General features: G+C 41.0%; 1 protein-coding gene across 1 annotated transcript in view; it reads left to right on the top strand.

Moving 5' to 3' along the window:
- cog6 (component of oligomeric golgi complex 6) overlaps window positions 1–3,038 on the top strand; it is an 87,517-nt gene extending 84,479 nt beyond the window's left edge. The window contains 2 exon segments of the mRNA XM_042334026.1: window positions 1,608–1,687; window positions 2,333–3,038. Coding sequence (XP_042189960.1) covers window positions 1,608–1,687; window positions 2,333–2,480 — 228 coding nt within the window. The 3' untranslated portion in view covers window positions 2,481–3,038.
- The last annotated feature ends 12,361 nt before the right edge of the window (window positions 3,039–15,399 follow it).

Here is a 15,399-nt window from a genome sequence, read left to right on the forward strand (position 1 = left end):
GTGGTTGGTGACTTTTTTCTAAGCAAAGACCCTTTTGCAAACTGCAAGGCTCAACAAAAATCCATGAGTGAACAATTCAGCTAGATTGTTTACCAGGACTCTGGAAGAAACTCCCTTTTCTATTTGAATATTGTTGTGGGAGCTTAAATATCTGCCCGCACAGGCAGACAGGACCTCAATTTAATGTCTCATCTGAAGGACAGCACCTTTGACAATGCACGACTCCCCCCATGATTGTGCTGGATTGCCATCCTGTTGAGTTTGCATCCCAGTATAGGTCTGGATCCCACAACCTCCTAACCCAGAGTCAAGGATGCTATCAACTGAACCAAGCTGCTATAAGATAGATGTTCTTTTGTGGTCAGCTGCTCAAAAACTGCCAGCATGGTAAAAATGAAACTGCTTTCTAATTTACTGCATGCCAGAGCCAGTTTAGCTGCAAACTACCCCAGGGTATGTTGAATTTGATTTGAAGGGAACGTTCCCTGAGGCATGTCATTGTCTTTGCACGATGACAAAAATATATTTGCCTTTGCATTTTATCATGCCAGGACTTCATGCATGAGTCAAATCAATCACTGTATTCCTGTTTCCCACCTCTTCTCTCCACCACTTGCACAGTGGAGGAGATTGGGGAATCTATTAATAAGGCATCTTTTGGAAAGAATAGAATTGCATTTTTGAAGTGGTGTAAAGAGAGTCTGAGTGTCCAAACGTGTTTCAATTTCCACTGTAAGTCTGACCACACTTAAAAATCTGTTGTCTAGTCACTGTGGAGAGGAAATGGCCTCAGGAACTGTGCGGTGCCATATGAGGCCATTTCCTTCCTGACATGCCTGATGGAAATCAAGCACACCAAGCACAGAAAGATTGAGAAAATGGATTTAATTTACTTTATTAATATTTACTTACATATTTAATACCCTGATAATGTTTTTATAGCACTGGAATGGTATGTGATGTGGTTTTCTGTTGCTAAGTGTAGAGTTTAATTTGGAGATGCAAAGAATTTTCATATACATATGAAAGGAATGGACAATACATTTAGCATTGGCTAACAGGACCTTTGTTAGACTCAGTTTATGAAACATGGTATTGAGGGATTGAATTTTGCAGCGTTTTCCTGACTAAAGATCCAGAGCAGAGCTGGGTCAAACCAGTTCCTCAGAAGTACAGAATCACAGCAGAAAACTATCAAATTAGCACCAAATTGTCCATGTCATGCAGAGAGAGGCCATCAGGATAGGTGTTGTGGGATATGAGAATATTTTCACTGGTGCACTGCCGGTGGGTAAGATGCATTGTGAGAACAGAGCAAAGAGACATGTATTTTCCATATAGTGTGACCTACAACTGCTTAACCAGGGTCTGTGAAGAAAGGGGTTCTCTGCTTGTCAGTGTATTTTGATACTGATGTGAACTTGTACAGTCATTCATCTCCTTACACCACAATATCCTTTTTTTATTATTATAGGCCTTGTTTCACAGATATAGACATTAGAAAATGTTCTTTATTTTGCGACCGATGATATAAACTTCAATTACTTTTACTGGTCCTGTGCATTCCAATGTTCTCCAAGTCCATGACAATGTCATATTCTATTTAGGTCCAATTTGATCGCTACCTGTCATCACCAGATAGTCTACTAATGCCTCAACTGAATTTTATCTTGAGTGGGACATTAAAGTAAGTATCCGAAAGATTCATTGCTTTTCAAGTAAATTACTTGAACTGATGACTTTAACCCTTTTTGAGGAATGTGTAACTGTTAGCATACACAGTACTTTACTAGCGAAGGAATAGTATACATAAAGGATAAGTTTTGCCGTGTTTAATAAAAGCAGCGCTTCAGAAACAAATGCATTAAGAGCTTCCTAGGCTTGCTAGTGCAGATTTGTATTCATGCTGGCATGTGATAAAAATATAATAATCCTTGCATTTGGTATAGCACCATATATATATATAGGGCAACTTTCCCTACTCCACGTGCCTCTGTTTAGCTCGCAGTCAGTAAGAATCTGGTTGTCAGTTGATTAGCGGATCGCTTTCCCGGGGGTAATAATCCCTTCAAAACAATAATAATAATAATTTGCTCAATCCAAGACTGTTTGTGGGACACTGCTGTGCGCAATTGGCTGCCGCGTTTCACCCACAAAATACACAGTCAATTCACTTGAAGACATGATAAGGCGCTATATCAAATGCAAAGATTATTATTATCACGTATTCGCGACGTCTCAAAGCGCTTCACAGAATATACTGTAAAGTGAATCGACCGTATTTTTTTGGTGGGGTATTTCCATTCAGTGACCATTTCTGTTTAAAATACAGGGAGCAAATTTTCAAGCGATCCACTGAGCTAGTGTGTGGCGCCTACAATGACATTTACACAGCAATTATCGATCCAAACAATCAGTACAAGGAACCAGCATCGATTCTGCACCGATCTCCCCAGCAAGTGCAGACACTGCTCTCCTAAGCAGTATCCTCGAACAAGGACTGCTGATGTTTCCTGTCATTTATTGTATATTATATCTGGATTTCTTTTTTTCATTTAATTTATGAAAACTTGGGGTTTGTTACTTTATGTATATTTGATCTTTGCTTCCATTTGTTTTGCATCAATTCAATGGAACAGTTTTAACATTAGGTCCAGCTTGGGAAAATTCATCTCCACCTTCACTTAATCTTAAATTGATTTTATTTTCATTAAATAAATATATTGTGTATGTGGGAAGGATTCTGATTGATTGTTTTTTTCCATCACTCACATCAAACTGCTCTGAAGTTTGCATACTACTATTTTCCTGTCACCAGTTGTATGATGGTTTAGCAGATTTCCACAGCCCCAGGTCAGTTCTGAAACCTGCAGCCCTAAATTGGTTCAAACGTTTGATCTTTCTTTTGCTGAGATGTTACAGGGCTGACAACGACGCGTGTATTTTTATAGCACCCTTCGTGCCGGATGGGGTCTCGGAGAGCTTACAGGCGTTACAAGCCTTTTAAAACAAGTTGAAAATCATTGAATTAAAAAGGGGGATTCTAAGTGCCAAACATTTAAATACATACAATGACAATTATTATAAAAATCAGACCAGAAGAAAAGGTTCACATCATAATGAAGGTATTCTCTCACTACTCTTGTGTTCTCTAGCTGCATTCCTGCTTGCCCTCTGCGCTCAGCACTTTTGGGTTTCCTCACCTCCTCAGCTAGTGGCTAGACATGGAATAATATCTGAAGAAAATTGATACTACACTTGATTTGAACTTAAATGGCCTTAACCTTAATACTGATATAGATGAATTATTTTTGGCGTCTTCCAGTAATTTCTGTATTCGAAATGACTACAATCTCAAATAGGCCAAGAGTTGAGCAACATTTTAATCACTTGCATGATCTGTTTGTCAACTCCCTCCTCTTGCACGTGTTGTGAATTGGATTATTATTGATGTTTTTGTCAAACCAATAAATTTGCAGTAAATTCCTCAATTGTCCAATGTGTTGTCTTTGTTTTTAAAAATATAGCCGCATAGCTTGCCATTGAGAGCTTCGTCCGTAAAGCTCCCTGTTGTTTCTCAAGCTACGCCCACCCTACCCTTTAGGGCTTTGGTTTGCAGAGTCAAAAGAAGTAGTGGGAAGAAACCCTGCTCCCAGTGACTGTCTACCCTTCCAGTGCTGCCAAAAATCCAAGCTGCCTGTTCTGTCATCAGCAGTGCCCTGGAATACCGCTGACTCGAATCACACTACCAAGACCAGCACTCCCAAGGTTAGCTCAGCTCCAATGAGACCCAACTTACATTCCACACCCTCCCCCCGAGGAAAATTACATATTGGGCTGTGGTTCCACAAACCTCTGGTGGCCATTACTCAAGCAAGCCTTCACAGGGAGTGTTGGTAGGCCATCACATGGGGGGGAAGGCGATGGGGAGGAGAGAAATCACAGCTGAGCCCAATTACCTAACCTTCCCACATAGCAACTGCCGGCACTGTTTTCTGGAGAAGTAGGCCTGGCCATCCCCCCACCTCTCTTAACCCAGGGATGCTCAGGCCAATTTAGCAAAACGATTGCTGAGACCAGCAAACTCAGCACAGACCAGGGCTTGAACCTGCAACCTGATCCAAATTGTATTATGACCGTTGGGTAAGTAAAATGATGATGTCTTTACATTACAACTGGGAGATTATTGCATGTAAGTGACATTTGAACTTATGAATTCTAGTTCATGTCGCCTCACCTCTTTGCCTCCATCACCTTTGTGAATGAGACAGTGTAATTTGCAATCTTCAGTTTCAATGTTGCTCCACAGTCTTGACAACAAATGATGCTTCGACGTCCAATTTTAATCCACTTATTCAGAAGGCTTGGATTGCTATTTCTCTCCCAGTTATAATTAGAAGCTGGGTCCTGAAATGCAAGTCTGGTTTTGTGTATTGTCCCACACGCCAAGATTCAACTATCAGTTGCCATGAAGTCTGCCTTCAATTGGCTTTAGCTGAGAATGAGACATTTGCCCACGGGGCATAGTTTATGTTAAATTTGTGGCTGTGTTCAGCACAATGCAGTATTACTGGAGCTTTCAGCCCACACTCTTGAGCCAATGCTTTAACTATTAGATGTTATTTTCAGAAAAAGCTTTTGTCGGTCTTGATGGTAATTGTGTCAATCAACTGCTGTACATTTTGCAATCATTCGTAGCACTGACTATAAACAAGTCAAAAGGATTTGGAGTGCTGTTCATTAACACTGCTATATGCAGATTTAAAGACTTCACATAAATAAAGAGTGGAGCATTTGCTTTTTGTGCTCAGAATTAGAATCTGTAGAATGGAGCTGGTTTGATGATCGAGTTAATGAATTCAGTGCAATCTGGTAGTTTGGAATATTCAAAGTTCATTAAACACTGACCAGCAATGTATAATGTATTCTGACTCTGAAGCCTCCTTCCAATGTGAAAGGTGCTATACAAATGTAATTTTGTGTTGTATTGATCAAAATTGTCTTAGTAAAATGCTATGATCACCACAGTATTAAACATTAGAAATTTCTTTCCTCATCAGTTGAGTTCTAAGTGACACTTAGACACTAGTTCTACATTGTTTTTCCTGTCAATAGATCGCAGTGAAAAATATTTCAGTTTGTTTCACCAGATTGAATCTCCAATGCATTTTTTTTCAATTTGCTTTTTTTTCCCAAGAAAAGCAAGGCTTTTTCATTTTTTTTTAGCATTTTAAAGTCAGATTCTAAATGAGCTGTGTCTCAGCTGGAATATGAGCAAAGCGGCAGATGAAACCAGGTGCATTCACAAGACGAAAAGCCTGACATTTAAGCAACATTATTATTTTACCCATTATTATTATTGAAGCCCCATCTCAAGAGCTTCCTCTTTGACCGTACCTTCAATCATTCTCCCATCCAGCCTGGACCCCACCCCTCCTCAATCCAATCCCCAGCTTGGGTGCAAATCCTTGACAGTCCAGCACCTTGTACCGATGTGAAAGGTTGCTGTGGTTGATGATGATATTAGGTGATTATTGAACTTTGCAGATTCTGAACTGAAATCTTTTTTCAAAATGGTCAGGGTACAGACTTTTGTGAAGATGCCTCTGTTCTGCTTTTTTGATAAATGCAGTTTACACACGTATGTGTACATGCAGGTAAGCCTTATGCGTATTAGGTCAATCACATCGAAAAGCTTTTTAGTTATGTATTGCAATTAGACAGGTTTTATATGACATTTGCAAACTGCTCACAGAGTATGTAGCTCCATCATTGCAACCCACTTTTAGCTACCTGTTGGGTCAGTTTGATTTAATTGGGTCATTAGGGTGTGGGTTGAAACTCCTATCAAGAATAGGGCTCCTTGTCTAGCCTGGGGGAAATCTGTATTGTTAGAGATAATAATAATAATAATCATCCTTGCATTTGATATAGCGCCTTATCACGCTATCTTTCAGATGAGATTTTAAACCGAGGTCCCATCTGCCTATTTTTCGATGGCCATTAATGATCTTTTTTGAGGTCTTGCTGGTACAAATAGCTGCCACATCTACCCACAAAAACAGTCACTACACCTGCCAGTAATTTCCTTGTGCATGCTCTTAGATGTTTCTGTGTGACAAGGTGCTGTAAATACATCAAAATCAAGTTCTTCTTTATTCTGTAAATAAAGTGCCATGAAGAATAAATATGGTAAAACAGTGTGTTTGTTTTGTATGTCAGCAGAGGGCACCCAGAGGACACACATTCTGCCTCTTATGTAACTTGTTTTGCATGACATAATCCAGAACATGAGTACGATTCCTATGTTTGTCTCAAATGCTTAATTTCGTTAAAAATACACATTTAAGTTGAATACTAAATCAATCCTAGTTACACCGGGGCTTTTAATCGGCAGGATGTGTTTAATTAAACATTTGGAAGAGGAAAAGTGAGTAAGTTTGGAGTCTGCGGATATGAAATTACACAGAGCTTTATGATGGCGTTATATTCTCAACAAGGGAGATGAACGCATAGTTTGTTTGCAGTGTTCACTTGGTTATCATTTGGGAAAGTTTTTAATGACTATCCAAACATTGCAGTTTATCTTGTGTGGCCACAAGTGTTGGGATATGAGGTGAGGTGACGCAACCAAAAATAGGAATTCAATAAGAGTAAAGTACAGCTAGCAGTTTCAGCCTGGCTCAGTTGGCAGCACATCCACGTCTCTGGCTCAGAAGGTTGTGGGTTCAAGGCTAAATTGGAATTTGGGTTCATATTCTGGGTTGACACTCCAGTGCAGTACAGTGGGGAATTGCTGCCTTGGCAGAGGGCTATATTCTGGTTGAGATGATCAGGTGAATGTTAAAGATCCCATGACATTCAGTGAAGGGACTTTCTCCCAGTGTCCTGAAGGATGGTCTTCCAGATTCATTTCTCATTCACTTTCATAGGTGCTTGTGGGACCTTGCTGGTGCAAATATCTGCAAAAACAAACACTTCAGTCACCACACTAGAAAGTAATTATTGGCGAAGCACTTTTAGATGTTTTACATGATTAAGTGCTATAAAGATGGGGAGTGGTGCATTGCCTGTGGTGCCATCCTTTGGAACAGACAAACTGAGGTCCCATCTGCCTGTTCAAGATCCCATGGCACTATGGAAAACAAGAAGGGAGTTTCTCCCTGGGTCCTGGCCAACAATTAAAATTGGTCACTCACTTCATGGCTGTTTGTGGGACAAATTGCTGTGTGCAAGTTGTCTGCCTCATTCACTTACAAAATACCTACACTTACAGTTTATCCTGTGAAGTATTTGAGACCACTGTCTGACATGAAAGGAGCTATATCAAATGCAAGGATTATTATTTAAGGATTATCTTCTTTCATACTGTAAAAACATTTTCAATTGAGGGGCCTCATAATAGTCTCTAGTTCTCCACCTACACCCTCTGTTTCCCTCCCTGTCTTCAAACCTTGCCTTAAATTAATTTCGGTTTGGAATTAACATTTGTAATACGTTCCCCATGCTTTTGGTTACCCTCCCACCTCCTTATAAGTAGCCCTCCGCCGCCATACAATAATAATAATTGTACTTGATGTAGTGCCTTTGAAGTCGGGAGGACGGCTCAGGTTAAAAGACAAAGCCTGTTAATATCTCATCCAAAAGATGCAAGGATATACAGTCAATTCACTTTACAGTATATTCTGTGAAGCATCTCGACGATGTGATAAAGCGCTATATCAAATGCAAACATTATTATTATTATTAAAAGGATCATTTATTCAAATGCAAGGATTAATAATTTTTCATCAAAGGGTCCATGGATAGCAATGAGATGAATGAGCAAAATTTGCATGAACCACAAATGCAGGATTAATGAAGCTCCACTGAAAGGCTTTTCACAATAGGTATCATTTCGGATTGGAATTAACATTTGCAACTCTTTTCCCGAGTTTCCTTCTTGATCCATTTGCTCTCAGACCGTTCCTGGAACCAGTCATTACCATTATTTATTGTTTTAACATAATAAAGGGATTCAATTGAGTAGATACAGAGAAACTATTTCCTCTGGTGGAGGGTAGTGGAAATCTGAAACTCTCTCCCCCAAAAGGCTGTAGATGCTGGATCCATTAGAATTTTCAAGACTGAGGTGGATAGACATTCGTTAGGTAAGGATATCAAGGGATAAATAATAATAATCCTTGCATTTGATATAGCGCTTTTCACGTCGGGAGGACGTCCCAAAGTGCTTCACAGAACACACTGTAAAGTGAATTGACTATATTTGTGGGCGAACGCGGCAGCCAATTGCGCACAGCAATGTCCCACAAACAGTCGTGGATTGAAAATGACCAATTTTATTATTGTTTTTGGTTTTGGAGGGATTATTATGGAGGGATATAGGGCAAGGGCAGGTAATTGGACTTGAAGTACAGATCAGACATGGTCTTATAGAATGGCAGAACCAGCTCGAGGGGCTGAATTGCCTACTTCTGTTCCTACGTTCCTATCACACGTAAATGCAGCTCCCAGTGTGATTTCGACAAGAGAACTTGCACTCTCTCAATGGAAGTTCAACCCAGTTCTGAACAGTCAGCACAAATCTCTACGTTCAGTTCCAGAATGGAGTTCATTGTTCTGGGATGAACAGCAAAAGTTATCCCAGTTGTTCAGCCCAAAATTGTAGCATTAGCAACCCTGCCAGAGAGGTATTCACCACCGCTTACATTCTGCAAATATAACACAACGTGAGATTAGAGTCTAAATCGCCTGCCCGTTCACTGTGTTGAGAGGCAGCATGCTTTTCGCTGGCAAATATCTACAATTCTACTCAGCATTATTTTGTTTTACATCCCAGCTTTATCAATAATGGACTTGGTATTTTAATAAATACTGTATGCCAAAGGGCAATAGAAGTGCTTCAGCAGGCTAGCTAAGAAGGTCGCATAGATGATTTCTAATTGGGTTTTAATGGAAGTTGGTTCCTCACTAGTTTTAGTCATCTCTCCACCCTGCCATCCAACCCTACACAGCTCTCCCCCCCGCCCCAGCTCAAGTGCCCAGCGGCTGTGTGAAGTACATGTAGACTCGTCGCTGTATCGTTGTAGATTGTTGTTGCTCTTGTCTAGTGTCATCTCCAGTTGTTTTTTGGGGTAAAATGAGGCAGGGGTAGGATACGCTCTAATATCAGCAGAGCGGATTTCTCCTGAGACCTTGTCCTGGCTGATTCAATGTTTGCTTGAACTGGTAAAGCCAACCTTGATTGGTAGGAAAGTTTGTGTCACTGTTGAGCTCCTCAGACAACATCTCCAAAACCTGAGCCTTCAATATAGTGGCAAATATGGGGATGCTTTCTGATCTCTTTTCTACAAACCAATTGTAGGCCAAGAAGTCCAGTGGTCGATCTATGGCTGAAAGGGCTCTTATTCAATATCCTTGCTTTAAACCTGCAGGTTCGTTTACTGTAATGGTGAAGTCTCACAACTTGGGTTTGTTCTTTAACCAGCATTGACTTGTCTAGAGCCCAGCGACTGAGATCCTCTTGAGAACATGGAGTTGCCTGGATATCGATCTGCACGACCGCAGTGCAAGTCGATTCGGTGTCTACTCAAAATATTTAGTTTCCAAGCTTTCCCAATGGCAGAGTGGCTAAAGAGACTGCCCCAGTACAGCAGTGTAGGCCACACTGACCAGACGTTAGCTGATTTCAGCCAGGGATTCAACCTGCGGGTTTTCCCAGTCTATATGGCACAGCTTTTCATGAACCTCCAGCAGTATCTCATCACACACTCTGGGATCTCCAAGCGTTGGCTTTCTCCAACCTGCAGCTAATACTCTCCAGGATTAGGATAGCAGGATGTGTGCTTCTGGGGAGAGAGCATGCATCCATTCCAGACACAGGGAAATTTCCATGTGTAGGTGGCATATCTATGTGGAACTCCGACTAGTTTGGATATTATTAATCATGATGATAGTTTTACAATACAATACAAAATTACCTTTGTAAAGCGCCTTTCATGTCAGGAGGATGTCCCAAGGCGCTGAACAGTCAGGGATTAGGACCCAAGCGGAGGGGGATTGGGATCAGGGAGGTTGGAGGGCAGAGAGGGAAGGTGGCCAAAGGCACTGTCAAACAAAAGGGTCTTGAGACATGCCTTGAAGGAGGAAAGGGAGGAAGCGAGGTGAAGGGAATGTGGGATGGAATTCCAGAGGGTGAGGGCAGAGAGTTCTGGATAATCTGCAGCGTGTGGAGGGAAGAGTTGCGGAGGCTGACAAGCAGGGCATTGGCATAGTCGACCCTGGATGTAATGAAGGCATGTATGGGGGTATCGGTGGCCTGAGGGTGAGGTAGTGGTGGAGTCAGGCAAGGTTGCGGAGGTGGGGGAAGGCAGAGCGGGTCATGACACGGATGTGGGGGAGAAAGGACAGTTGAGGGTCGGACAAGACACATAAGTTCCTGACTGGCTTGATGAGGTGGAGTGTGTATCCGTGGATGTTGATGCTGCCACTGCCTGATTTGAGGAGGCGCTGACGGGAGCCAATCAGGCCTCGGTCTTGTAGACGTTCAACTGTAGAAGCTCTCAGTTATCTCTCATTCAGGACTTTATGTCTGACAGACATTCTGTCAGGACAGCAGTGGTCTTGGAATCAAGGGTGGAGGCAGAGAGGTAGAGTTGGGTGTCATCCGAATACATGTGGAAGTTGACCGCATGTCTGCGGATGATGTCACCAAGAGGTGCAGGTTGAAGAGGAGAGGTTCGAGGACAGAGCCCTGAGGAACACCACACAAGACAGTGTGGGGGCTGGAGGAGAAGCCATTTGTGGAGACAAAGAGGAGCCGGTGTGAGAGATAGGATTTGAACCATTCAAGGACAGAACCTTGCAGGTTGAAGGTTTTCCACACGTGTCAGACACTCCAGACAAATAAAACATTGGATAAACTCTGAGTCCTTGGAGAAGTTAAACTATGCTCTTTAAGAAATATCAGGACCAATATAGACATTATGAACCATGATGTACCAAGTCAGTCCTTAAATGGTTTGTGTTCTGATTTGTAGAATACCCAGTCAGGTTCCTGTATTTGTGTTAACAGTGAAGCCTTTGTTTATTGGTAGTTAATTTGAATACAGTGGAATTTATACTTGAGAAAAAGTGCCTCCTTGTCTGAAATGCAAACTATTTTTAGCAACAAAAAAATGCAAGATATTTATGGATTTAAAAGAAAGAGCTCTAGAAAGAAGACATTCAGTGTGGTTTAAAAAACATAGTGCATATTTAGCAGGATCTCTTTTGACCAGTTCGTTGGATAAACTCAATATCAAGCATTGGGGATTATTCATTCAGTTAATGTATGGACTACAAATTCAACTGAAACAAGTAAGAGACTGTAAGGAAGCTAAAAATGACACATACTGTACAATTAATATAAACAGCCCCTGAACAGACAGTGATAGCTTCTGCTCTAAAATATGTTGTCAACCCACAATGCTGGAATTATACATCTATCTGCATATTGAAGAAGATGACAATTTTGGATTTGGTCAAATCATATATATATATATATGTGTATGTATATATGTATGCTGTAGATATATGTATATACAGGACATGGAGTATTGTAGCTCAGTGATTAGAGCACTTTGATTCCTGTCAGGGCAAAACATTACTCCATAGGCAACTTTCATTACTCCACATGCCTCTGTTTACCTAGCAGTAAGCAGGTACCCGGTTGTTAGTCGATTGGCAGATCACTTTTCCGGGAGTAATAATTCCTTCAAAATAATAATAATAATTTGGTCACTTGATTCACAACTGTTTGTGGGACACTGCTGTGCATAATTGGCTGCCGCGTTTCGCCCACAAAATACACAGTCAATTCACTTCACCATATATTCTGCAAAGTGCTTTGAGACGTCTCGAAGATGTGATAAGGCGCTATATCAAATGCTAGGATTATTATTATTATATATGAATATATATATACACTATATATTGTTATATATTAGTACCCATTGCCAACATAATTATAGGTATACAAGAAATGTTTAATATCATTTTTCTTGGTCAGCTGGGTCTCTGACGCGTGCGGAAACTCATCATCATGTTTAGGAGTATCCAAACCAAGCTGAAAATTCTATTCATCCCATCTACACATGGAAATCCCAGAGATAGATTGTTGGAATGGAATGAACTCTCTCCCTGGAGGGATGCATTTTGCTTACCTAATTCCGAAAGTATTAGGCGCAGGTTGGCAAGAGCCAAGACTTGGGGACCCCAGAGCGTGTGTAGGGGCACTGCTGGAGTCCAATCAGATATACCCACATAGCTTGCCATTGATTTTGCTGTCTGGCAAGCTTTCCCGCTATTTGTCCACCCGGCCCATTAGGGGTTTGGCTTGCAGGAGTTGAGTGGGATGATTCCCTGCCCCCAGTGACTGTATAATGTGAAGCATCAAGCCTTGCCTACTTGTAAAGGGAGCGCGTAGCAATGTGTGATCTGTTCTTCAGACACAGTGTCTAGTGATGTGAATTCTCACCTCCCAGACTCACTCCCGAACATGTCAGACCACTCCAAAATAGATTGTTCTGCACACGTGAATTGTGGCAAGTGAAGTAGTTGAATCCGTAGCGTAAAATTGCAGGACTGAGAGATTATGGGTCATTTTCCTCTAAGGGGATGTGAACAAGCATTTGACGCAATACAATTTAATTAAAATGTTGCAACCAAAAGGCTACCGGGCAAAGCTTAATGACTATGGGTCTGATTTTCAAAATAGCTGTGATGCTGTGGCTCTCTTTGTGGAAGGATTTGTCCCATAAATAAGGCTTACAGAGTTTTAGCTAATATTCTGTTCTAGCTGGAGGCTAATTTTAATACATGGTGTCTACAGAGCCACGTGGTTATCCTTTCAAGGAGGTGCAGTATGTTAAAAGGGGCTATTTGCCTGGATATTTCCAGCTTGCAGTCACATCCCATGGGAGCTTTCTTTCTTTTTTTTCAGACAATGTCTGACACATGCCCATGAGCCATCACCGTGCTTAAGCATATCCAAACCATATTTATATCTACTTAATCATATAAGCACCCATTCGTGAGGACATTATTGGGCAGCTTCTTCAGTGCATGTTAATTAGGACCATTGGTGGTAAACTAATCTATTATATTATAATTTTTACCGCAGTGTCTAATGTACTGCATATTGAGTCTCAAATACAATGCATATGGGGTCTAATACATTGAACACAGGGTCTCCAAGATGCTGAAAGCTGGGGTTCCGTTACATTGCATCACTATTCTGTCTTAGTTGCCTCTTCATAACTTGTAATTGGCTGCCGCGTTTCGCCCACAAATATACGGTCAATTCACTTTACAGTCTAATCTTATGAAGCGCTTTGAGATGTCGAGAAGACGTGAAAAGCGCTATATCAAACGCAAGGATTATTATTATTAATCTAAATGTCACTTTGGCTGAGTTGGGAGCACTCCTACTTCTGAGTCAGAAACCAGTTCAGGCCCCACATCGGGATTTTGATCTCGCCTAGTGCAGGCTGGCACTCCAATGCAGTGCTGCACTGCTGGGACGTTAAATCCGTTAGATCCCGTCTGCCAGTTCTGATAGATGTTAAAGATTCCATGGCATGATGTGAAAAGGAAAGGGAGTCCCTCCCAGTATCCTGGCCAACAATCTCCCAAATAACATTGGCCATGAAACGTGGCAGCCAGTTGCGCACAGTAGTGTCCCACAAACAGTCATGGAGTGAGCGACCAATTTATTACTTTCAAAATTTTTTTTAAAATTATTACCACCAGGAAAGTGATCTGTCAATCGGGTTTCCACTTACTGCTAGGTAACCAGAGGAGTGTGGAGTAAGGAAACTTGCCCAATATTTCGCCCTGCCGTGAATCAAACCCAGGTCTCTTGCTTGCGAGGCAAGTGATTTAACCACTGAGCTACAGTCCTGGCTTAATAGCCCTGGCTTGGCACCCAAGCAGTGGGGAGGCAATGGGGGAGCCAAGGGGAGTAGGGAGGAGAAAGATGACCAAAGGCTTGGTTAAAGAGGTACAGACCATGAAAGAGTATATTAATTACAATAAATGTGGAAAATTTGACACACACTTTAAAAGGGGACTATCCCACTTTAAGCTCACACTGTGAAAGTTCACAACAAAAGGGATTTAAGATTAAACATGTCTAAAAAGTCATCCTTCAGGCAACGTTTTTCAGGCATGTGATTCATTCTTGAACTATCATCTGAAAGTACCAAATTCACCCATTCCAAAAATATTCAAATTAATTTCAGGCACGACCAACTAGTGACTATCCTCAGGGGGTGCAGGGAGACTTTTCTTTGGAACTGAGCAGGTGGAATTGAGTCAACCCTCTGTGGCAGTCTCAGTTGTTCAGTTTCTGAGCCAGGCAGGTCCTCAGTCTTCCAGGGCTTTGCTGATGATAGCCCAGCCAGCCTGGTTCTCAGAACTTGGAAGGACACTAGAGGCCTATAACAACATCCACTTTCATTTCTAATCAATTGGATTTTGTAAAGAGTTTGAGACATTTATTTTTCCATGAAAGCAACTATATAAATAAATTGCTGTTGTTATAAATACAAGTTATTGTTCATTTCTTGTTATCATCCCTTATATTTTCTCCTAATCCAAATGTAGCCCCAATTTCAAGTTAATTGACCTATTAACTTATTTAATTGTTCATCTTATTGGTTGTAGGATTCTGTTGCCACATTTGCTTGAATAATGACATTCAATTCATTTTGATTTGATCTTGTAAAGTGTTTTGTGATGTTTTATTTTACATGAAAGGCACTATATAAATGCAAGGTGTTATTTATTATTAATAAGTACAAAGGTCTCCTTTGCTGACTGAGTAGATAAATGCTTCACACCGTTGTACCAAAGTTTTGTTATTGTGTTGTGATGCCAGGTTCAAGCCGTGATTTAAGATAGCCAAACTCAGCTGGGACATTTGTTTGAGGCTTTGCAGTCTTTCTCATTGCAATTGAGTTAGTGACATGGAAAAATCAGCCAAATTACCAATATAAAAATAAGAACATAAGAATTTGTTAGGTGAAAGAAGACCAAGGTCCTTCCAGCTTGCCTTCGACCATCTTGGCAGTCAGTTGACATGTCGTGTCACAAACTATATATTGGATCCCGAGATATTATTTCCTAACAAAAATCTATTTAATTTGTTCTTGAATTAATCGAAATTTTCTGCTTCCACCGTCTCCCTGTTCCATATGATTACTATTTGCTCACTGAAGTAGTGTTTCCACAGATTCTCTCTGAATTTAACCCCCACCCCCCCATTCAAAATGCAAGTTCTTTTTGTCTTCTATCCAGTGATTCCTGCTGTACATGTAAATATCTGACAGTCAGACTTGGCTTTGACATGTCTCTCCA

Source organism: Callorhinchus milii, unplaced genomic scaffold (assembly GCF_018977255.1).
Source record: "Callorhinchus milii isolate IMCB2004 unplaced genomic scaffold, IMCB_Cmil_1.0 Scaffold4, whole genome shotgun sequence".
Classification (NCBI taxonomy): domain Eukaryota; kingdom Metazoa; phylum Chordata; class Chondrichthyes; order Chimaeriformes; family Callorhinchidae; genus Callorhinchus; species Callorhinchus milii.